Source organism: Eurosta solidaginis, chromosome 3, assembly GCF_040869045.1.
Source record: "Eurosta solidaginis isolate ZX-2024a chromosome 3, ASM4086904v1, whole genome shotgun sequence".
NCBI lineage: Eukaryota > Metazoa > Arthropoda > Insecta > Diptera > Tephritidae > Eurosta > Eurosta solidaginis.
In genome coordinates, this window is record NC_090321.1 from 53,211,189 (window position 1) to 53,235,538 (window position 24,350).

The following is a 24,350-nucleotide window of genomic DNA, read 5'->3' on the forward strand; positions in this document are numbered from 1 at the left end:
AACAGCGACATCTGTCTATCACACTCACGAGTACAAAAATATCGAGAACTATGCTTCTGAAGCTCATTGATCCAGAGCTGCTTTCCTGAGAATTGAACGTGAAACGGAGCTAGAAAACTCACTGGATGATGGCTATTATAGGGCCAAGCCTTCCATCAATATGCCCATATGTTATAGCCATGCCGATGCGGAAGCACCTTGGCGTTGAGGGAGTAGGTTACCTGATGTGGCATAACGTTAGCGACACGTTTTCAACTTGCAATTTAAATCTTTGTAATTCCAAAACAATGGAAAATGGCAAAGGCAATTTCACTACTAAAGCCTGGAAAAGCAGCTAACGAAGACGAGTTATATCGGTCGCTATCACTCCTTTCTGCAGCAATGCTATTGATTCGACTTACCTGCTGGTAGAATACAGGAAATCCAGCCTAGTTTTTCAGCTGAACCATTCTCTTTCTGCCGATATTGATCAAAAACTGGAATCAGTAGTATCACAAACAAAGGACCACAACATGGACATGAGACGGCTTGTGAATGAAGGTAAACGAGTCAAATGGGAGGACCGTATTAGGACTGCGACCCCTTTGCTGGGATTAGAAAGTTGTGGTCAATAGCGAAGTCTGTGTAAAATCATAACATCAAACTGCTTATCCCATTTGACAATAACCTTATCGGGACCAAAGTGTTGCGTCATACGGTTGATAAGGTCCGATGAGCGATCATAAAAGTCAAGCGGCAAATGCTGCAACCCTTCACGACGAGAGATTCGGTAAGCTGGTGAACGCTTTAAGTTTTTCGCCGTTCTCCGTTGTCATTTCTAAAAAAATCGAATGCCAAGGACCAGCCTCAAGACCCGACCTATCCCTGCTCATGTTTATTTCTACATGAAGGTAAATTTTCTGCCAGCTGAAGTCAATAGATTAACGATTATGCCCCTAGCGTGGAAGAAAGGGATCACAGAACTACGTCGAGGCATACCGTTACCGACTATTGGGCGAGACGCTCGATAGTAGTCTTACTTCTGGATGCACTTGGGGCAAATGTAAGGAAATGCTGCTAGCATATCCATTATAAAGCAATAGGTCTGCTAATCATGTGCTATGCTCCGCCCTTGTAGGGGCTAACTTAAGAGTGCCCAATAAGAATCGTTAGCACGCTTTTTAGGTAAAGCGACTTATTAGTGCCAAATAGCACGGGGTGCACTGCAGTTTTCTTGTTCTGGAAGAATGAAAGTATTATCTCTACCCGCCGCTGTGATGTGGAGGTAGCGTGCTCGCCTGGCGGAAAGCCATGGGCTCAGTCCCCGGCGAAAGTAACTTCAGAATACTTTAGAAATTCACGTGCCTTACAGATGCTTTTAGGAGTCGGCATAATACATATAGGTCACGTTCCGCCGATTTGCCGGAAAAATTAAAGTTAAAATGAACTGGAGGAGAAGCTCGGCCAAGTTTTAGTTGTCATATGTCGTGTCGTGGCATAGTTTGTGCCGAGAAAAGATGAAACGACTCTTGGAGTACTCGGAAAGAGTTATGGTCCAGAAGATTTATGGTCCTCTTCGCGATGACAAGGGAGAGGGTTTTAATGAAGAGCGGTGTTTTAAGTAGGTAAGATTATAGTGCAACGGGTAGATGCTTCGGCTCAGAAAGAACTCCTGTTGGCAATCGTAATTGGGAGCAGGTAAATGGAGATACCTCCACTGAGTTGGAAGGAGCAAGTAGGGGAAGACATGAAAATTCCGAGTGCTCCTAATTGGGAGACATTGAGCTTTTGAAAGAAGCATTATGTCAATCGATCCTCTCATATGATCTTCTAGGAGTCTCTCTAAAATCTTCCATGCAGTGTTGTAAAATTCCAATATTATGTTAAAGCATCCAGTGGAGACTGAAATCGTAACGCATTATTTATTCATGTCAACAAAAGGACACCTCAGGGACTATCAGGTTAGTGAAACAAAGTCACAAGAATTTATTTAATTCCCATATACGGGTAGGAGGCAGGCTTTCTGATCTTATCGTATTAATGTTTTACTCGGTTTTTTTAAATATTTTCAAACTCTAGGCGAGCTTATGTAGCCCGCACTGAACCTCGTGAATTACTCGAGTGTGACTTCAAAAAAAAATCCTACGAAAACAGAAACAACTCTATACACCAGGCTCTATAAAATACTATATTTTAGGCCATCACCCCTTAACTATCAATTCGGCGTTCGTTAAGACGGTAAACTTAACTGAAACCATCATGTTGAGGTCAGATTTAGAATGCCTATTAATGCTATCACTGCGTTCCTAATAACTATTAATATATGCCAGTCACAATGCTTCAATCTCTACCGATAGACCTGCATGGTAAAAGTATGGCACTGTTCTGTACTGGACCAAGATCGGATGTGGCCGTGTAAGTATTCTGAGAGCGATTCCCGAGAATTATCGAGAAGTAGACTTCGCTATCTTGCTCCACTCTCTGAATTCCAGAGGAACGAAACGGCAGATAAAGGGTGAAGACCCTGAACCCAGAGTCTACAGCCGATTTCACGTATGACTACACAGCAAACAACTATATGAGCATTGCTATCTACTCCGGGGATCTTTTGCTTGTTGTTGTTGTTGTAGCGGTGCTTCGTCGCATCCAATAGATGCGACTTTTCACAAATTGTTTCAGAAGAGATGGATCCGAGAGATAGGGGGTTAGAGACGTTGGTTACGCATTGATATTGAAAAGATGGTTGATGTCATGTGGGGACACGTTAAAAGCAGGACAAACATGATGTATGTGCTAGTTGATTCTGTATAGGTTAGAGTTTAACCTGTTACAGTATTCAGATCTAAGTTGAGCTAGAATGTCGCGCGTCTCGCTGGGGAGGTTGCTTTCCTCTACTACACGTTTTGGGTATGTAACTTTAAGAACGAGGTTCACCGGGAAATTCTTGGCATAGAGGTGCATTTTGATGAATTTCTCTGATGACCTTTTTGTGCTCTTCTTCTTCATATGACTGAGTTCTCAGGTGCCATATTTCCGCTTAATGTTTGTGAAGATGACTTTTTAAGTCCCTTATGAGAGCAGTGTTTTGACAGGTCTGTAGTTTCCTCCAATGAGTAACCTTTAGGCTCGGCGTCAATATCGGGGACGCTTAGCATGCAACCGGCCGGCCAATTGCTTTGTAAGTCCTAATGAAGGTCTCTCAATCTTTGCCCCAAGTGCTGCCGGCAAGAGATTTTAGGATTTTATTAAGACTCTGGATTTTCGGTACAATTGCGGATGCATGCTCCCCAAAATGTAGATCCCGATCGAACATCACATCCACATTTTTTTGTGTAAGCTGTAAATAAGGTCGCCGAGGATTTGGTCGGTGAAAATGTTAGGTTTCGCGAGGCGAGATAAGGGAGATAGTCGTTTATTTTATTACATAGCTCATCAATGGGTGGGTCGGGACCAGTGGTCATTATCGTGCAGTCATCAGCATAGAATATGCTGGTGGCGAAGGGAGCTTCGATATGAAGAAATTAAACAAAAGCGGCAATAGGACAGCACCCTGTGGTACTCGTTATTTAATTATTCTGCGTTTAGATGTTACGTTTCTGAATCATCATATATATTATTTCTAATTGCTGTTTTTATATAAGGGTCCCTTTTTCGCTGTTATTTGGAATCCAAATCTATAAAAAAAGTTTTGGTTATAAAGTTGGAGATTCGGGCTATTAGCGAGCTTTGGGCAATTTTGGTCGTAGTGCTTTTGTTTAGCTATATTTTATTAAAATAATTTGTTAAAAATAAACGATTGTGAGCACACAAAGAAATCTATTTGTACTATGGCACTATTGTGAATATTTGCACTACATTACCGGCAGTTGCTATTGTCCGCTAGATGGCAGCGCAAGCTGAATAGAACAGCTGATTTCTGTTGATATTTTATATTGGTTGCGCAGATGTGTACGGCTTAAGCGGGAGTCATTGGTGCCGTTTGTCATATCGCTGTAGTCGTATCCCTAACGTAATCAGCTGTTTATCGTTACGACGGTAAACCAAAAACCAATTGGTTGGCTACGATACGGTTACGACCTTAGTGGCACCAATAATCGATTGCATTGATTTCCAATAAGGTTGGTCGAATCAGCTGTTATAAGGTTACCGATACGGTTACCGATAAAGCACCAATGTCTGCAGCTTCAGGCTCGTTACATCTATTCCTGATGAAAAGACAGATAATTTGCAGTCCAACTTGTGGGACTAGGAGAATGGTGGACCCTTCCAAGTCTTGCAGTAATGTGCCGTGGTTTACTGTATCAAAAGCTTTTGATAAGTCTAGCGCTATGACTATTGTTCTGTGGTCGGGTTTTTGGTTCAATCTGCAATTTATCTGTGTGTTGATGGCGTTTAGCGCTGTGCAGTTAGTCATGCTGATGATTGGCAAGACCATTTGCACTATTTGAGTTATTGCAGCGTTTTTTAGGCGGTACTTACATCTGTCTACATGTAATATGAGAGTCAAGCAGCGATCAAGGTCTTCAAAGCTAGAATAATTAATACTCAGGCTACAGCGGTATACCTTTGGTCACTAAACAGACCGAGATGAACTGCTGGGCGAACATCTCAATCGACTGTTTAGTGAAGCTGGCCCAAGTGTCAAGTCTTGTACGCTGTAGGGCAGCCACTTTAATCTAACCTTTGGGCGATTTTCACCATCTCAACCCTGCCTGTGCTTTGATGGGTAAATATTGTTTGGTTAATTCTCCAAACTGACCGTTTGAATTAAGTGGAGATGGAGAAAACGGCCATTAAAAAAGTCTTTTTCACACAAAGACCAACCGCGATGAAATAAAAAGTGCAACTGACTCAGTGCTTGATTGACATGATTATCTACATTTTATTATATTTCTCGGAATGCAAAAATTTGAAATTTCACTAGCCTGCTATGACTAACGGGTGTTTCAAATTCAAACGGGCTGCGTTACGTATATGTAACAGTGGGCAGTATTGGGTTAACACATGGTAAGAAAAACAAACAAACGAGCTTAAAAGCAGAAGAGTTTTATATTTTAGGTTTTTTATTTGAAGAATAATTTACTAAGAGGTTTTACATAAAATTAAATATATATTTGATTAAGAGATACATAAATTCACATGAACACAAAACAAACCTCTAACAAAAAAAAAATAATAAATAAAGAAAAAACTGCGATTTACATAACTAGGCGCTTAATTAAAAAAAAAAAAAAAAGACTAGAGTGACATACACTTTCACATTGGAAGTATGTCATGGTATCATACCATAAGATCTTGGGGGCTTCCATTCAACAACCCCACCTAAGAACCGCCTTTAGCTTTACCATTCCCCGTCGCACCCGTTTTACCCTCCAATTGCGCTTGCACTTGACGTACATATTCGCCGGTGTTGTTGTGACGCTGAAAGAATGCATTTATCGAGCTTATCGAACGATATTCCAAATTATCGCTCATATTCCAATCGACACTGATGCTTTGATGACGTGTCATCGGATTACGACTTTTATTCGTCTCATTGTACTTTTCCAACAAATGTAGCAGACAATCTTTGGTTGTGTTTGCTGCCTCTTCAAGATTGACTGCTTGATGAATGTTGGGTACACCAATAGGAACATCACGTGACATTTGATTGATGCGAAATTTGGCACGTCGTGTGCTTGCCGACTCTTTTGATTGACGTTGCAGTTTGGGCTTTTGTTGTTGTTGCCCTTGTTCTCCTTCTTCCTCTTCTTCTTGTATGCTTTCGTCTTTTGTGGTCGTAGTGTTGGCGAGTGGTTTCATTGTTGATGTTGCCGTCGTTGAGCTTGATTTTATTGTAGTCTTCCACGGCACACCAAAACTTGGACCACCATTTGCAAGTTTTGGCGTCTCTTCAATCGATTTTTGTAGGCGCATTGATAACGTACTAAATTTAGATTTGACACCGTTAGCCGAAGTGCTGCTGGCTTGGTTTGATACGGTGCTTGTGGTAGTCGTAGTTGTGGTATTATCGCAGACTTTGGTGCTGGTTTTAGTTGTTTGACTACTTTCAGATTTCAACGCTGTCACCGTTGCGGCTGCCGCTTCTTTCTTCACCGACGCCACCTTAGACTTTGGACTTGTTTTAGTTTTCGTGCCGTCCCCACTAGCCTTCGTCCTCTTGTGTTTATTATTATTAGTATCTGCTGACGTTTTGGCTTCGCTGCCGAATTTGGTATTGATCTCAGCCAGCATCAGCAAATGATCCGACAGTTTACGTATTTCATCAGCCAAATTGACACGCTCCCCTGAAGAGCGTCGTCCGAGCAGGTAACTCGTATCCGAGTTTCGTCGATCGAACGTATGTAAATAGTTCTGCATATTAAGTTCCTGTTGATCGAGATTTGTTCCGCTGGTGCTGAGTTCACCATCATAACCACGTCGACCGAGAAGATGCTGGGGGCCATATTGGTGAGGCTGGTGTGGCGTGGGCGTTGTAGGTGCGGTGACTGCACGGCTGGCCGTTGCTGCCATTGAAGCGCTATTCGGGAAAAGCTTTTCACGTGATTCGTTAATGGGCGTGGCTATTGTGCTGGGACTGTCGTTGTCTACTTCGGCATTACTGAAGACATCATCATCGATTATGGTCTCAATGGATTGGCACGGCGATGGTGAGCAAACTGTTGAGAGAGAAAAGAGAGTGAGAAAATCAAGGAATATATAAGAAAAAAGTATTTAGTTTAAATAATAAAAAATATAAAAAATGTAAGGTGAAAGCGTGACATATTTTAAAGGGTCTTTAACAAATCAAATAACTCACTTAAGATATAAAATATTTTACAAGGAGGTTTTAAAGCTGATCATACAATAGAGAACAGTGGGTACTGTATACCATGCAATTGATTAACCCCGAAAATATGCTCAAATTATTATGTATTTTACACCAAAACAGTTAGTACTAGACTCCAAGACAAAAATTAGTGGTTTTTTCATCCAAAGGATGTATTGCTTCTAAAACTTTAATCACAAATATAAAAACAAAAAAATTGTTTTCATGTCAATGATGAATAAGTTTATAGATTATTCTACTCTTATTAAATAGTACATCCTTTGAAAGAATAAAATCAATTATTATATAGAATTTCATCGAAAGGATGAGCAGTAACTATTACTCAAATGAAGCATCGAAAAATAAGTTTATAACAACGTGTGATTCGTTTTTTGAAGTACTCTCTCTTAGAAGGAGTTCGTCCAATTGACGCATGCAAAGCAGTAATGATTAGTATATTAATACCATGGATGTATACTTTATAATGCTTGATAAAACAAAATATCAAAAGGTTACGTTCATGAGTAACTTCCAAAAAATAATACTAAAACAAAATTGAGATCTTGATAACTTTAAAAAATTCATCAGATGGATGAATAAATAATTAATAACTTTCATACAAAAGCTTTATAGCGCAAATCTATGCACAATGGAAAAACTTTAAAAACATATATTGTTTGTGGTGTTGCGTTAAGAATACATGCAATTGATGTATTTATCAGTACTCGGTTGTATTGGAATGCGAGGTAATTTTACCGGTTTGAAGTATTAAAACCAACACTGTTTACGCAAATATAATACTCAAAAATGTAATTCATGTGTGAATGGGACTAGATTCTGAGGCATAATTTCTTTAGTATTTTATCTATCGATGTACGCTCTATAACCCTTGAATCTACAAAATAATAATATAAAAAATAACTAATTTTTTTAAAAGAAGTTCTTCCAACGGATGAATAAATTACTAAAAACTTACGTCCAAAGGATTTATAGTACAAATAAGCCTATGTGCAATACGAAAATTCGTTAAAAGAGAAACTTCAATAACGAATATGTTTCCTAGTGTTGCATTAAGAATACATCCAATTGATGTATTAATGAGTTTTCAATTCCATTGGTAAGAAAGATATAATCGAGTACTCTACAACTAAATATATCACAAAATATAAAATTCGCATAAGAATGAGATGAGTGTGTAATTTTTTGTTTTTTGAAAGAGATCTTCCAATATAGGATTGACAAAATTCGATGAATTGCGGTTTCTGTGTGTAACAAGTATTTTGCAAGATAGTTTTTAAAATTGTATTTGACTTCTAAAGTCTCGTTATGAATACACCCCTTAGACGTATTTATTTATTTTAAATTTAAGTCAGCTAGAACTTTTTTGTCGAAAAAGATTTTCTCTGCATATATTATATATATATATACACATATAATATTCAAATATGAAATATACACAAAAAATTAACTATAAGAATTTGGAAGTTCATTGAATCAATGAAACTTGTGAAGCCACATTCTTAAAAGGAATATGGCTGCATTAAAAATATTGCTTTGATGTAATTAGTTGAAAACTTGTTTCAGTAATGGATTTTCTGCACAATTGACTATTATTCTCACCTGAGCTTGATAGAGTTTTGCTGAAAATAAATATAATTTTTTTCATCTTTTTGATGAAAAAGCTAATATACGGTATAAGGCTTTCTGCGCTTACATTCACGAAATGTTGTTGTTCAATACACATATCCGAAAAATACACAAAAATTACTTTAGCAATTTTCAAATTCATCGAATCGATGAAAACTGTGAAATTTCATCCTAAAGAGACTATCGGTGTATGAATGATATTGGTTTGATGAAACTAGTTACATATTTTGATAACAGTTTACAGATTATTCATCTTAATATTAAATACATTGTTCTATTTTATGTTTAAATTCATCACATGAAACATATTATAAAGTATATATTCATTCACTGTTTATCATTTCATATACAATACAAAGTTAAAAAGATTTCGAAAAAGCATTTTATAACTTCATCGAATGGATGAAACATGTAAATATTATAGAAAACTACCAAGGTGCGATTTTTCAAACCTAAGATTCTTATACTTCCATGAGATGTATTTTCTAAACTTTAGCAACGTGTTGTGTAGGGTTCATAAAAATAGATTTGAAACAAGACTCATCAAATGGATGAAAATGTGAATATACATTATAGGCATGCAGCATGCGCTAATATTTTTGATTAGTAAATTAAGTACATTTTAAATGCTAAAAACTATTATTTTAACTACGTTTGATAGCGTAATTAATAAATGCATCGCAATTTTATGTTTTAATACATTCAATGGATGAATTTCTTTTTCTCGCACATCTAATTTTTTATTACAGCTTAAGAAAACTACACAATATAAGAAAACATAATTTTACAGAAAACTTAAAGATGATGATTCATTAAATTAATGTAAATGAGAAAAAAAGTTTTTGAGCACTAAAAAAAAGTTGCCAAAGAGGAAAATAATCGGTGGAATTGGATTGTTTACTGCAGTTTAAAGTGCATAATTGGCATATAAAATCTATGTACTGTACTGAAAATTTTGGTTCCGCATAGAGCTTACCTTAGCGCTACTAAAGCAGTTCGATCCGTTTCATCTGCCAGTGAGGTTGAGTGCATATTATACATCAAAGAAGTATTATGGAATGATTTTTTTTTTCGTTTTGTGTAAATACAATTTGAACGATGATGTTGTCTTTGAACAGTTTGGTTGTTGGTGATGCGCAATTTCAGAATTGTTTAAAAAAAAAGTTTATGCCCTAAAAATTCATCCAATCGATGAAAATTTTGTATTCTGCTGTATTATATTTTATATTATGTATTTATCTGTATTTCTTTGGTTACTTATCACAGTAGGAGTAGTTACATTAAACATTTATGTGTAACTTGTATTTGTTGTAATTGTTTAGTTATGCTCACTTAAGAATCTAAAATACTTATCAATAAAAGGGTTAGCACAAAAATTAGAAATAATAATAATAAAATATTAAAAGCATTCATTAAAAACATAAAATTGTGAAAATATAGGATAAATAAAAAAACAGAAATCGCACTAAAAGAATTCACTAAAATTTCATAGCCATTAAAAAAATTTAATTAGCTAAATCTAAATCATGGAAAATATTTTCAGTTTGATTTAAGAAAAAAAAAAAAATTATCTCTTTATCAGCTAGCTATTTTTTACATTCATTTAGCGCTTTGCTATTTCTGTGTTATTACCATTTGCCAACTATGAGCTGTTGCTGCCGTATTCGCCGAGGGCAGTACTCACCTCGTGATGATGAAATGCTGTCAGGGCCGTGGATCTTCTTGAACGATGTTTCGCTAAGCGGTGCAATCACATTGCTTTCAACATCGAACACATATGGACTATTTGGATGTTCTTCCCAACGTTCAATGAAATTCTTTAAATTGTCTTTGGTAGTGTCGAGTTCTTTGGACTGTGAAAAAGACAAGAAAAATGCGCGAAATTAGGTGACAGTGAAAAGTTCATCAAATGGATGAAATTTGAGATTGATGAATTAAATGAATGAAAAAAAAATTTAATTTAGGTAGCGAACTTCATGCTATTGCATTTGGGTTATTTTTACATAGTCCTTAAATTGGCGCGAGGTTTAATGTAATGTTCATCGATTTAACGAACATTGCAACCATCGTGAAATTTGAGATTTCTTCATGTATTTTTTGAAGCCAGACAAAAGAGAGTGAAATGACAGGATCTTGGAAACAAAGTCTGAAAACTGAAAACTTTTAGTTCGTCGAATGGACGAAACGAGAAAGTAATGAAGTTTTCAAACAATTACTTAAGAATTTTCGTCAGAACGATGGAAGTCATAAGATTAAAAGGCATTTGTACATTTCAAGAATTTAATACATATGGGTCTTTCGTTCTGTTCAAGAAAAAACTTGACACTTCAGCAAGAAGTGACTTGAATATTCCAACTTGAGTGCGTTTTACTATGTTAAGTAGCACGGCAGGGTCTTCTTTTTGACAATGTTCAATTAAAATACAAATTAATATGAATAGATAGGCTTTAAAGACACATTGATGTCGATTGAGAACCTGCGATCAACATTTGCTCAGAAATATCTCTCTCCGCCCTGAATAATTTAGTGTTTAAATATCGTTTGCTTAGCTGTAATGTATCTAGGCGGACCCGGTTTGATCAAGAGCCTCGCATGACAGTGACCGGTATGTTATGACCCTAAAATGAGTTTTTCATAAAATAGTTCGAGGCGATCGAGTGTGGCGGCAGGCTTTCTCATACTGCCCTGAGTTAACATCGCCTTCCTCGAAGTTCGAGTTCATTTAACCTTTTAATGAAATTCAGTAGCACCAGCTCAACTCAGGGCAGCCTGCATAATGGAATATTGTACCTTCGAGTTCAGTTGAGAGGGTTAACAGACAGTACGCCCAATTTTGTTCACCTATTCATAATTTTCAAACTAACCTGCATGTGTAAAGAGCCACTCGGCTCTCATTCGACATCACATACTTCTGTATAATATTACTGTCTATATTACACGGTTAATCGTAAAAAATATACGAGATCAGTTTATATTAAATCACAATGTGATATCGTATAAAGCTCAATTCCATACTTCTGCATGTTATGTTGGTCAAGTTATATTTTATCACGGTTTATTAATCATTTGTATTCCAGGGCAATACATAATTTATCCCGCATCATTTTCATCCTCTTCCTAGATAATTATCTCATAAAAAGTCGCATCATACTTCGATGTTGGTGTAACTGAAAAATGACTTTTCAAAGTTTCTGGGTAGTATTGCGAATGTGGGTAGTTCTTGGCCGGATATGAGTGCGGTACGGACCGATACTATGGAGAACAGACCGATATAATAGTGAAAGACTTCTAGGGCCCTTCAAGCCTGTGGGTCTGTGAATTTTAGTCGCCTCTTACGACAGGCATCCCTACCGCGGGAGTATTCAAAGCTTATGATGGTTGTAAATGTACTTTGTCCTCTTTTGCAGTCTTATTGTTTATAGTTTTTCTTATAGTTATATTGATAATAGCTTTACGCGATATACCTCCGATAAAATAGAAATAGAGCTTCTTTCCAAATCTTAGTTTTTTAATAGTAAATTTTTCTTACAAACTGGCAGACTTACATAGTTATTTAAAAAATTCTTCAAAATTGCTTCAACTATTTGTTAAATCCTTTAAAAGTACCTATGACTATCAATTTCAACTTAATTAATTTGCATTGCTTTAATTACCAGCTAATGTTAGCGCAAAGTATTCAAAATTTTATTTAGTAATCTACTACAGCACTGCTATCTTTCCATACAACCAGCAAAACATAGCTTGGAGACAATTTTGTTAAAAAAAATATGCTTGAGGAAAATTTAAATTGTTGCATACGACTTCATTAGCTACGAGCGAATATTCAGTTGGTGGGTAATGAAATTAAGTAATTGAGAGTCGTAGAAAATTTAATTAGAAATGAAGTGCTATGAGCTGCGAAGAAAGTGAGTAAAAAAATTTAGCTCGTGAAATTCGAGCAACCGAAAATAATGAAAGACAGCTGGCAAGTGACTTAGTCAATGAGTTGAGGTGATGTGATGTGCGATACATGGGCGGTAGAAAACTACCCCTTCTCCTAACAAAATACACAAATAACAGAAATAAACCAAAAAACAAAAACAATATTACTCTCTGCTGAAATCAGTTACAACGAGTTGAATTAATTAATTTTGTAAATATGTTGGTTAGCTTAACCGATGAGTGCAGTCGGTACAACATTAATAATGCCTAATGAAATTGTGCACGTCCAGGTGTTTTTGTGTGGTGAAGCATTCTTTCAAGCATATTTCTTGCTTACCTCTAACTCGTTCGTGTTCACAGTCGCCGCCACAGGGTCAGCTTGTTTGGAAATTGATTCCATTTTAGGTTTTTGTTTTTCTTTTTTTGCTTTTACTGCAACTTTACCTTCGCCTTTTTCTATTTCTTGCGGTGGCACTGGTGATGGTGTAGATGCTTTTAATTTTGGTGCCGCCACTTTTGTTGGTTTGGGTGTGTGAATTCTTGGCGGTGTGGGTCGACGTTGCAGCCACTTGTGCTCAAGACATTGTGCGGCTGTCATGCGGGTGCTGGTGGAAGAGTTGATGTGAAATGAACTGGCATCGTTTAATAGGTTTTGATTAATTTGTCTACGTACTTACCTCAAATCTTTTACTAATAATTTGGATATAAAATCTATACACTCTGCTGATACGCTACTAAAAGATTCATCTTCGAAATCGTATTTGGCAATTGTAACGTTCGCCATGGTTTCAATATCTGTTTCACCCATAAACGGTGAGAGGCCTGAGATGCTGTGGAATGAAGAAACAAGAAGAATAATCTAAAATTAGTTAACAAAAAAATATTTTATATTTAAAAAATAAAATAAATAGATGGCAAAACTAAAATATAGTGAAATAAAATGAACACAATTTGAGTGTCCCAGTTTTCGCTTTACGAAGTTTGCTACCAGCAAATGTGCCGTTTCTTATCAAAGTCAAAGTGCTAGACATTTTTGCATACTTTTAGGCACCAGGAAATTAGCGCTGGAGAAAATGCTTCTATTCTTGGAAAGTAAAACAGGCGTCCCTAATTTGTTTAGCCCCCTTGACTGACGCGGGTATATTACTATCCCGACTTACACATTCCTGAAGTACAAAGTCCCGAAATGCATAATCCAGACTTGATCAAATCCCGACCTATCATAATGAGACACGACCAAATCCTAACCATACAAAATCACATGGAAAATCAGGTTTCCGAACACAAAATATCACCGAAAATATACATTGAATGAGAACAAATTTGTTCAATTTTCACACTTCGTTTTTGTTTTATAAGTACAGAAAATTTGCCGAGATGTAGTGTTTTTTGCGGGGTCTATGTAGTGCTGTGGGAATTCTAATTCCTCTAGCCTTTGAATTGTCGAGATTTTGTTATGTCCGTACGTTGGTCTGCTGAATTGTTTTTAGTCGATATTTCTGAAAATTGTTGGGTTATGTCTTTTCGGTATTATAAGGTGCAACCCTCAGTCTTATTTGAAAATGTATAAAAGGATTGAACAGATAGCGCTTACTGAATCTGAGAAGATTGTACACTGAACCAATCCTAACGCACTTTTTGCATAAATCCCAAAACATCCGTAGATTATAAGCGATAACCAGATGTACAAAGGGCTCTGGTTCTTTACAACTCTGTCTGATTTTTGACAACACATTAGCTAATTTACCTTGAACACAACGGACTCATTCAGTGTATATGAGGTCCCCAAGGACCGGCCAGTTCTACCTAGCTACTTTACATGAGTAAGTAGAGTGAAAGGGTTTCGTATGGGTTTTTCTTTGTATGATAAACTGCATATAAGTAACTCTCCTATTTTCGGCCATTACATTCTCCAAAATTTGTCCTTTTAAGCAACGGAGCACAGCATCACCTTAAGTTCGTTTTTGAAACGACCCTGGCAATATGTGCAGAATTTGATTTTGGGATCGCACCACCTTTCTCCCATAGATCGTGATACAGCTGAGTGGCAACTTTTGTCGTTTGACTTTTGGCTCATTGAAATTATTATGCCCGAAAATCGATGATCAAGCATCTCTACAAGAAAATGGCGTGCGCCTAAAAGCATGTAATGTTACGTATTCTCCCTTCTACAGCATCGTCATTCAGCTAGGCAGTTAAAGTTGGGGCAATGTGAGAGCAGGGCACGGTTACACACAGGCAAACTATATATAGCCTGAACGACGTGGTTGTTATGTAAATATCTCAGAGCGGAATGTATAATAAATAGTTTGTACTTTAGATATGACATCCAAACTCAGAAAGTTAAGGCTCAAAACTATTTTACAACGTTAAGTTACACCAGAAATATTTTGTGGAAAATTTCAACTCTTTGGCTCTCACATGAAATGGTTGCCAATATGAATAAAATGAGACCGCTATAGGGTTAACATCTTCTGTAAAGATCTTCTAGGACTAAGTTCTTGTATCAAGAACGCGAAAATGGAAGTAGAAGTAAAGGGAAATTTAGCGCCTTCAGATAACGAAATAAGTTTAGCAAGCAAAATTGTTGCATACTTCAAGGCGGAAATTATCCTTTTTCTTCTTTGTGGTTTTTCACGTTTTTTTTACAAAGACCTTCTTTGAGTGCGCCCCTGGTGAAACTATCCGGCATATAATGTTGAATATTAGAGCCTTCTAGCTAGCTACTTAATGATTTTTTTTATTGCATTTTACCTTTTTCTACACTTGTCTTAAGTCACTCAAGCAAAATATTGAGGTTTACGATTTTAGAGGTCTTACTATATAGAACTGGGCATTTAGCTCTGCCTTGAAGTTATTGCGCGCTAATTTCCATCTAAAATTTTTTTTTTAAAGCGTAAGGTATGTTTAAAGTGTTTCCCCATTTCGAGGCTTAGTAACAGTTGCATAATTTCAGGCGGTGTTTTTTAAGCTCTAAGGTAGTGAAATCCGGTCATTGCTAATAAAATCTTGGAAATATAACAAAATATTGGCTCTTGGGATGAAAATCTAGCACTTGTTTTGTGAAAGGGCAGTCGAAATATATTTTAACCCTATATCAGTTCAAAAAAGTAAAATTTATAATATTGATATTCACAACTTTTGTATGATTTTCAGCCTACAAAATTCAGAAATAGAGCTTAACATAAATTTGAAATCATAAAATTGGATTTAAAACTTTCCTTATATTATTGTTTATTTTTTAAGAAACTGAAAAGCGGCTTAAACGTAGCTGTGAAAAATAATAATATTGTGACGAATATTAGCAACACTAAGGCATACTATCATCTCTAAGCCGATACTAAGCAGTCACTTGTATCTAAATAAACAAATCAATCATTGTGTCTACACATATGTACATACAAGAAGCGGAGAGATATGCACAAACACATGCATATATCTGAGATACTCACAAAAGTATGCAATCATCGGTAGAAGTATCACTCACATATACACGCGCATATGGCTATGCGAGAAGCTATAAACTTGCATCGGTAGTTTATAGCTGGTAAACAAGTAGTAAATTCTAGAAGAAGAAACGTCTAGAAGTATGCGAACGACACAGAAGAGAGTATAAAAGGAGCAAAAGCTGAGTAAGCAGTTTTTAGTTTGATTTAAGCGCGCTATTGGTTGCGAAGTATAAGTGTTATTGTGAAGTACTTTAATAAAGACAATTTTGCATTATTGAATATTGGAGTTATTTATTCAACAGTTTAGCGATACGAACGTTAGTAGAAGGTTGCAAATAAGCGGAGTTTCACTAAGCTCGTTACAATATAGTTTTAAGATTTATGAAGTATCTCACCGCTCCCATACAAAAATACAATACAGTTCATATTATTACAAAATTTTCTAAGAAAATATTTTAATTTTCACTTTACTTACAGAACATAGCAAATTACACCAACGCTCCACATATCTGTCGCATATGAAATACAATCGAAATTCACAACCTCAGGCGCTACAAATTCGGGTGTACCAAAAAGAATCTGTGAATTAAAAGAAGGAGAGAAATAAAATAAACAAAGCAATTACAAAATGACAAATTACTGAAGAAAAACATTAACAAAAATTGTATGCAAGTAGCATGAGCATTTGATATGTAAGTGTGTGTATATGTAAATGCAGGTAAATGAGAATATTCGACAAAATGTTGTGGGTTAGGATGTGTGGGGAAGAGAGCGATGAAAGTTAAATTTGATGCAAAAGAAAGGTGAGGAGGTTATGTATAGAGTGAGAACAAAAAAGGTTGAAAGATTGAGTTGGAAAAGCTAAAATCCAATTTGAAATGAAAAGCTTTTGTATTTGCATGTATGTGTGTGTGAGCTATGTTGCATATGAGCAACGCATGCTAATTATGCACAAGTAAATGTTTCAAGTAAGTTTTAAAGACATACTTATGTATGTATGCGTGCGCTAGTACTTGAATGAGATATGAAAATGGAAGAGCACTTTTAGTTTAACTAATGTATGTATTAGGGTCGGACCAAAAAAATCCAATTTTTTTTTTTAATGACTTATTGCTACATATCTGTAGACACACTTAGTATTAGCTATTTATTAAAAAAAGGGTCAACCGATGCCTTCTGCAATAGTATATGCAGGAAATTGAATGCTCTACGAACAGATTTTTAAGCATTTTTTCATTGATATTACCATAACAAAGATATTTCATTTCAAATGTAGAAAAAAAAAAAAAAAAAAAGCAAAATACATTTTTATCTGTATTTAATTAGAGAGACATTCAAATATTGCTTTATACAATTATTTTTAGTGATATTGGAGAAAGACAGTTTACAAACGGCGATGGTAACTAGGACATGTTTTGACATGTATTGAAATCAAAATCCCCAACAGTCATACTTTATATCTATTTTTCCTCTAATATCATTTTACTTAAACATTTTATTGAAATTGTCCATATCACGAAGTTAAGCTTTCAAATGCAAGAAACAGTTTTACAAACGGAGCATTCTGTGTGAAGTGATGGGCGTACAATGATATTTAGCGGCTTTATTTTACACGATTTATAGATTAATAGCAGGGGACACGGCGTTACTAGGGTTGGGCAGATACTAATCTAAATAAGAAGGTGTATTTTAATGCATTCCTTTCCGTTACTCAAAGTCAAGCAATCAGTATATTTTATTGATCTCCTTCAAAATGCATCTCCCAATTTTTCCAATTCTTACCCTTTATAACTTCCTTATCTCTCCATCTTCTTTTTTACACCCTCTACCTCTCCTTCTTTATTCTTAGATTCCTCAATTCTCTAATTCATCATTATTTGCTTTATTTTTCAAATTTTATTTTGTCACACACAATCTCATAACTTAATCAAAATATTTTAGCTGCACAATTTTTGTCTACCATCTCATATAGACAGCTATTTTTACAATGGAATGCTTAAATTCAATAAAAACTTTTAAATCACTCAATGCAATCGCTTTAACTTTTTTTGAATTCAGGGCTATGACCAACCTTCCAACCATTTTTTGACACACCCTAGTGTTCATCATAACAGATGCTAATTAAGAATAAAACAAATGAAATATATATATGTTATGTAGTTGTTAGCTAAACGCTGCGGGGTTTAATCAAATCTTTGCTTTTATAAGCAGCTAGAAATAGCACGAAAACTTATTTATTGGCGCATATATGTGAATGTGAAGGTGAACTTTAATTTCGCTTGTAGTGATGTAGTTTTTCATTTTTATTTAATATTTATATAATTTATATATTTAATTTCATGATACTCAGCATGTGTTATTTGCATTTTTTTCTTCAAAAATATAATTAAACTAAAAACTTGCTTACCTGCAAACGTTTATTTGGATCATATTTACGCGCTAAACCAAAATCGATAACTTTGATGCGATTACCCTCCTGTGTTAGACATAAAATATTTTCCGGTTTCAAGTCGAGATGTAAAATATTATTACGATGTATAAATTCCATAGCTTCGCAAACTTGTCGTATGAAAACTATGCAAACACGTTCAGTCAGCACAAATTCATCGTCGACCACACGATCGAATAGCTCGCCGCCTTCGATTCTGAAATAATGAAGTGAAAAAAGAAAAAAATATGTATTTACACTCATATTTATATTTATTTTTATTCTTTTCGAAATGATTTTGACCCCAACCCGGAATGTTTTCATAATTATGCTACCACAATCCCGAAATGGTTTAAAACTATCCGCGTCGCAATACCGGAATGGTATAAATGATAGAGCTTACGATTTCTTCTCGAACACAAGCGAAATTTTCGCGACCCGAGAAATCGAGAACTTACGAGAATTACGAGTAATTTGAGATTCGAGAGTCTCGCGAGAAATCTCTTCTCGAACATGTTCGAGAAATCGTACGCTTTAGTAAATGATCACAACCATAATCTCGAAATAATCCTAGCCACACTGCAAAAGCTATTTCGAAATTACGCCGTTCCCTAATTTTGAACTGGCCTCAAATTATTGCACATTACCATCCCGAAATCGCCTCAAATAATCGCAACCATAAGACTGAAATTGTATCTAAATAATGCTAACCACAATACCGAAATGATCCAAAATTATCTTATATTTTATTTCTAATTGCTGCTTTTATGTGCAGGTCTTATCGATCTTATTTGGAATCCAAATCTATAAATAAAGTTTTGGTTGTAAAGATGGAGACTCGTGCTATTAGCGAGCTTTGGGCATTACTGGTCGTAGTGCTTTTGTTTGGCTATATTTTATTAAAATAATTTGTTAAAAATAATCACGCACAGAAATTTTTTTATACTATGCCACTATTATGAATATTTGATTATAACTAACACTGCATTACCGGCAGTTGCTAACATTCGCCAGATGGCAGCTCAAGCGCATTTAAGTTTTTATTGATAGATGATTGATTGATAGAACAGCTGATTTCTGTTGATAGTTGATATTAGATTTTCGTACGTTGTTGCGCACGGATCCGGCTAGTACTTGTTATAATTCTGAATTGCTGCTGGAGTAATGACAACAAATGATGACAGCTGGAACTCCAAAGCCGTATCGAGCTTATATCAACCAAGTAAGGAAGGTTAAGTTCGGGTGTAACCGAACATTACATACTCAGTTGAGAGCTGTGGTGGCATCATAAGGGAAAATAACCATGTAGGAAAATGAACCGAGGGTAACCCTGGAATGTGTTTGTATGACATGTGTATCAAATGAAAGGTATTAATGAGTATTTTAAGAGGGAGTGAGCCATAGTTCTATAGGTGGACGCCATTTAGGGATATCGCCATAAAGGTGGATCAGGGTTGACTCTAGAATTTGTTTGTACGATATGGGTATCAAATGAAAGGTGTTAATGAGTATTTTAAAAGGGAGTGATCCTTATTTCCATAGGTGGACGCCGTTTCGTGATATCGCCATAAAGGGGACCAGGGGTGACTCTAGAATGCGTTTGTACAATATGGATGTCAAACGAAAGGCATTAATGAGTATTTTAAGAGGGCGTGGGCTTTAGTTCTATAGGTAGACGCCTTTTCGGAATATCGTTATAAAAGTGGACCAGGGTTGACTCTAGAATGCGTTTGTACAATATGGGTATCAAACGAAAGGTGTTAATAAGTGTTTTAAAAGGGTGTGGGCCTTAGTTCTATAGGTGGACGCCTTTTCGAGATATCGCCATAAAGGTGGACCAGGGGTGACTCTAGAATTTGTTTGTACGATATGGGTATCAAATGAAAGGTGTCAATGAGTATTTTAAAAGGGCGTGGGCCTTAGTTCTATAGGTGGACGCCTTTTCGAGATATCGCCATAAAGGTGGACCAGGGGTGACTCTAGAATTTGTTTGTACGATATGGGTATCAAATGAAAGGTGTCAATGAGTATTTTAAAAGGGCGTGGGCCTTAGTTCTATAGGTGGACGCCTTTTCGAGATATCGCCATAAAGGTGGACCAGGGGTGACTCTAGAATTTGTTTGTACGATATTGGTATCAAATGAAAGGTGTTAATGAGTATTATAAAAGGGGGTGGGCCTTAGTTCTATAGGTGGATGCCTTTTCGAGATATCGCCATAAAGGTGGGCCAGGGGTGACTCTAGAATTTGTTTGTACGATATGGGTATCAAATGAAAGGTGTCAATGAGTATTTTAAAAGGGCGTGGGCCTTAGTTCTATAGGTGGACGCCTTTTCGAGATATCGCCATAAAGGTGGACCAGGGGTGACTCTAGAATTTGTTTGTACGATATGGGTATCAAATGAAAGGTGTCAATGAGTATTTTAAAAGGGAGTGGCCCTTAGTTGTATATGTGAAGGCGTTACGAGATATCGACCAAAAATGGACCAGGGTGATCCAGAACTTCATCTGTCGGGTACCGCTAATTTATTTATATATGTAATACCACGAACAGTATTCCTTCTAAGATTCCAAGGGCTTTTGATTTCGCCCTGCAAAACTTTTTCCTTTTCTTCTACTTAATATGGTAGGTGTCACTCCCATTTTACCAAGTTTTTTTCTAAAGTTATATTTTGCGTCAATAGACCAATTCAATTACCATGTTTCATCCCTTTTTTCGTATTTGGTATATAATCGATATCGAAAAAGTGGGCGTGGTCATATTCGGATTTCGGCCATTTTTTACACCAATGCAGAGTGAGTTCAGATAAGTACGTGAACTGAGTTTTGTAAAGATATATCGATTTTTGCTCAAGTTATCGTGTTAAAGGCCGAGCGGAAGGACAGACGGTCGACTGTGTATAAAAACTGGGTGCGGCTTCAACCGATTTCACCCTTTTTCACAGAAAACAGTTACCGTCCTAGAATCTAAGCCTCTACCAAATTTTCACAAGGATTGGTAAATTTTTGTTCGACTTATGGCACTAAAAGTATCCTTGACAAATTAAATGAAAAAGGGCGGAGCCACGCCCATTTTGAAATTTTCTTTTATTTTTATATTTTGTTGCACCATTCATTACTGGAGTTAAATTTTGGCATAATTTACTTATATACTGTAAAGATATTAACTTTTCTTTTAAAATTTGAATTAAACATTTTTTTTTAAAAAGTGGGCGTGGTCGTTCTCCGATTTTGCTAATTTTTAGTATGCAGACATATAGTAATAAGAGTAACGTTCCTGCCAAATTTCATCATGATATCTTCAACGACTGCCAAATAAAAGCTTGCAAAACTTCTAAATTACTTTCTTTTAAAAGTGGGCGGTGCCACGCCCATTGTTTAAAATATTACTACTTTTCTATTCTGCGTCATAAGTTCAACTAACTTACCAAGTTTCATCGCTTAATCCTTATTGGTAATGAATTATCGCACTTTTTCGATTTTTCGAAATTTGCGATATCGAAAAAGTGGGCGTGGTTATTGTCCGATATCGTTCATTTTAAATAGCGATCTGGGATGAGTGCCCAGGAACCTACATACCAAATTTCATCAAGATACCTCAAAATTTACTCAAGTTATCGTGTTAACGGACAGACGGACAAACGGACGGACGGACATGGCTCAATCGAATTTTTTTTCGATACTGATGATTTTGATATATGGAAGTCTATATCTATCTCGATTCCTTTATACCTGTACAACCAACCGTTATCCAATCAAAGTTAATATACTCTGTGAGCTCTGCTCAACTGAGTATAAAAAGAACATCTTGCCATTGGCTTAAATAATCCCAACTACAATGTTGAAACGATTTCGAAATGTTTGCATTCGGGATTCCGAAACGATATCGAATTTATCTTAATCAAAATCTCGAAATTTGTTCAAATATCCTAACCGTAATCATGAAATGATCTAAAATAATACTAAGATCCCGGATTAAAGTCTCGGAAAAAGCAACATCAAAAATGTAGAAACTGTTTTTTTCAATTACAAAAAAGTTTTTCTAAGCGGGGTCGCCCTTGGAAGTGGTATGGTAAACACTTCGTGGGTATTTCTGGGATGAAAAATTCTCAGTGAAAACTCAACTCCCTTGCAGACGCCGTCCCAACAAATTTGTAGGAGAAATTAAGAGGACGACGACGCAAATTGGAAGACAAGCTCGTACTAAAATCTTTACGGAGGTTGTAATTTTTTAATTAATGAAACCAATCATAGTCGAAGTGATTAAAAAGATCGTTCGAAATTGGTCTCTAAATAATCCCAATCACAAACTTTGACCGTAATCCCAACAAAAAACCTGAAATGCTCGAAATTATGCTAAACAAAATTGCTTGATTTCGAAACAGTTATTACAAATGAAGAGTAGGAATTGAAAGCATACTTTTTGTTTGACCAAGCCGAAACCGTTGTTGTTGCTGTAGCAATAAAGACACTCTCGTAAGGTTTTTGGAAGAGTTATCGATGTTGCAGATCCTTTGGCAGATATAGATCCTGTACGTTCTGGTAACAAGCACCATTAAGGTATAGATCCAACCATTTCGGCAACGATTTAATATGCCCACATTGAACCTTCTTGGCCTATCCGTCCCCACCCCATAGTTCCACGAAGAGCTTGGGGTCATTAGAGCTTCGGCTAGGGTTCACCACGGGTTGGTAAGGTTAGAAAATTGGGTTGCAGAAGCTATAAATTGCACTGGAATCCCTTTGAAAGTTTTGCTTTAAGGAAATAAGTAGTTACCTTTCTGGAAACGGTAGCTTAATAGGTGTGTTATCGACGACCACTTATAGAAGAGTTGTCGATACGTTATTAAGTGTTACGAATATTGTTACAAATGTTGGCGGAACTAAGGGGTTCTGCCATCTCTAGGCCGATGCTAAGCAGTGACGTGAATTCACATCAATAATTCAATCATTATGTCTACACATACGGGTGCACGCGGCGGAGAAGCAACGCACAAGTACATGCATATATCTTATCTGAAATGCTCCTAAAGGTATGCAATTGTGATTGTGGAAGTGTCGCTCACACATACAAGCGCATGGGAGATGAGAGAAGCTATAAAAATTATATATCTGTAGTTGCAGCTGAGAAATTTATAACTAACTAGTAAGTTCTGGAATTAGAAAAGCCTAGAAATATGCAACGAGGAGGTCGGACAGTATAAAAGGGCGACAACAGTGGAGGCGAGAGATCAGTTTCATTTGAGCTATCATTCTGTTTGGTTATTGAGCAAGCTAGTTACAAAGTATAAGTGTTGTGAAGTAGTTTAATAAAAGCCATTTTTCCATTATTCAATATTGGAGTTATTTATTCAACAGTTTAGCGATACGAACGTTAGCAGAATATTGCAAATAAGTGGAATTGCAGTAAATTCGTTACAATTGGTGTCAGAAGAGGAATTGTTGAATAAATTCCGAAGATTGGGAATACAACTTGGACATGGCAAAGTTGAGTCAATTGAGGATCCAGCAACTGAAAAAGGAGTTGGAGAACCGTGGATTGAATACAACCGGCAATAAGATCGAACTTCAAGCACGGCTACGAGAGGTAATGGAGTCGCACGGAATCGATGTGGACGAGTATGTCTTTTATCCTGATGGGGACGAGACAACAAAAAACTTTGAAGAGAAAAACAAAACATCGCAGACAGTTACGAGCACAGACTTGAATATAATTTTGGCTGCAATATCTGCACAAACATCGACAGTAACATCAATGTCGTCGCAAATGTCATCTCAACTGGAAGAACAGAAGACACGTATGTCAGAAATGTCGACACAGATAACATCCAAGTTGGAAACACAGCTCGAAGAACAGAAGACGTATACGGCATACCAACTGGAATCACAGAAGGCACGTATTTCAGAAATGACGTCACAAGTGTCATCTCAACTGAAAGACCAAAATACATATATGACATCTCAATTGGAAGAGCAAGAGGCACATATATCTGAAATGTCGGCAGAAATTTTGGAACAGGTATCATCAAAACTGGAAGCGCAGGATGCAAAAATGGCTCAATTTCAGGCAGAAGTAGATAATTTAAAAGGTCGTATGGAGCAGTTACAACTAAATCGCC

General features: G+C 36.4%; 1 protein-coding gene across 10 annotated transcripts in view; it reads right to left on the bottom strand.

The window, feature by feature from the left end:
• Positions 1-5,009: 5,009 nt before the first annotated feature.
• Positions 5,010-24,350, bottom strand: part of sqa (spaghetti-squash activator) — a 282,797-nt gene continuing 263,456 nt past the window's right edge. For all 10 annotated transcript variants that reach the window (XM_067771746.1, XM_067771748.1, XM_067771742.1 and 7 more), the window contains exons 5-10: positions 18,212-18,449; positions 16,280-16,383; positions 13,033-13,185; positions 12,693-12,960; positions 10,119-10,287; positions 5,010-6,638 (exon numbers count right to left, since the gene is read on the bottom strand). In XM_067771746.1, the coding sequence (XP_067627847.1) occupies positions 5,302-6,638; positions 10,119-10,287; positions 12,693-12,960; positions 13,033-13,185; positions 16,280-16,383; positions 18,212-18,449 (2,269 nt within the window). In that variant the 3' untranslated portion in view covers positions 5,010-5,301. The remainder of the gene's footprint in view (positions 6,639-10,118; positions 10,288-12,692; positions 12,961-13,032; positions 13,186-16,279; positions 16,384-18,211; positions 18,450-24,350) is intronic.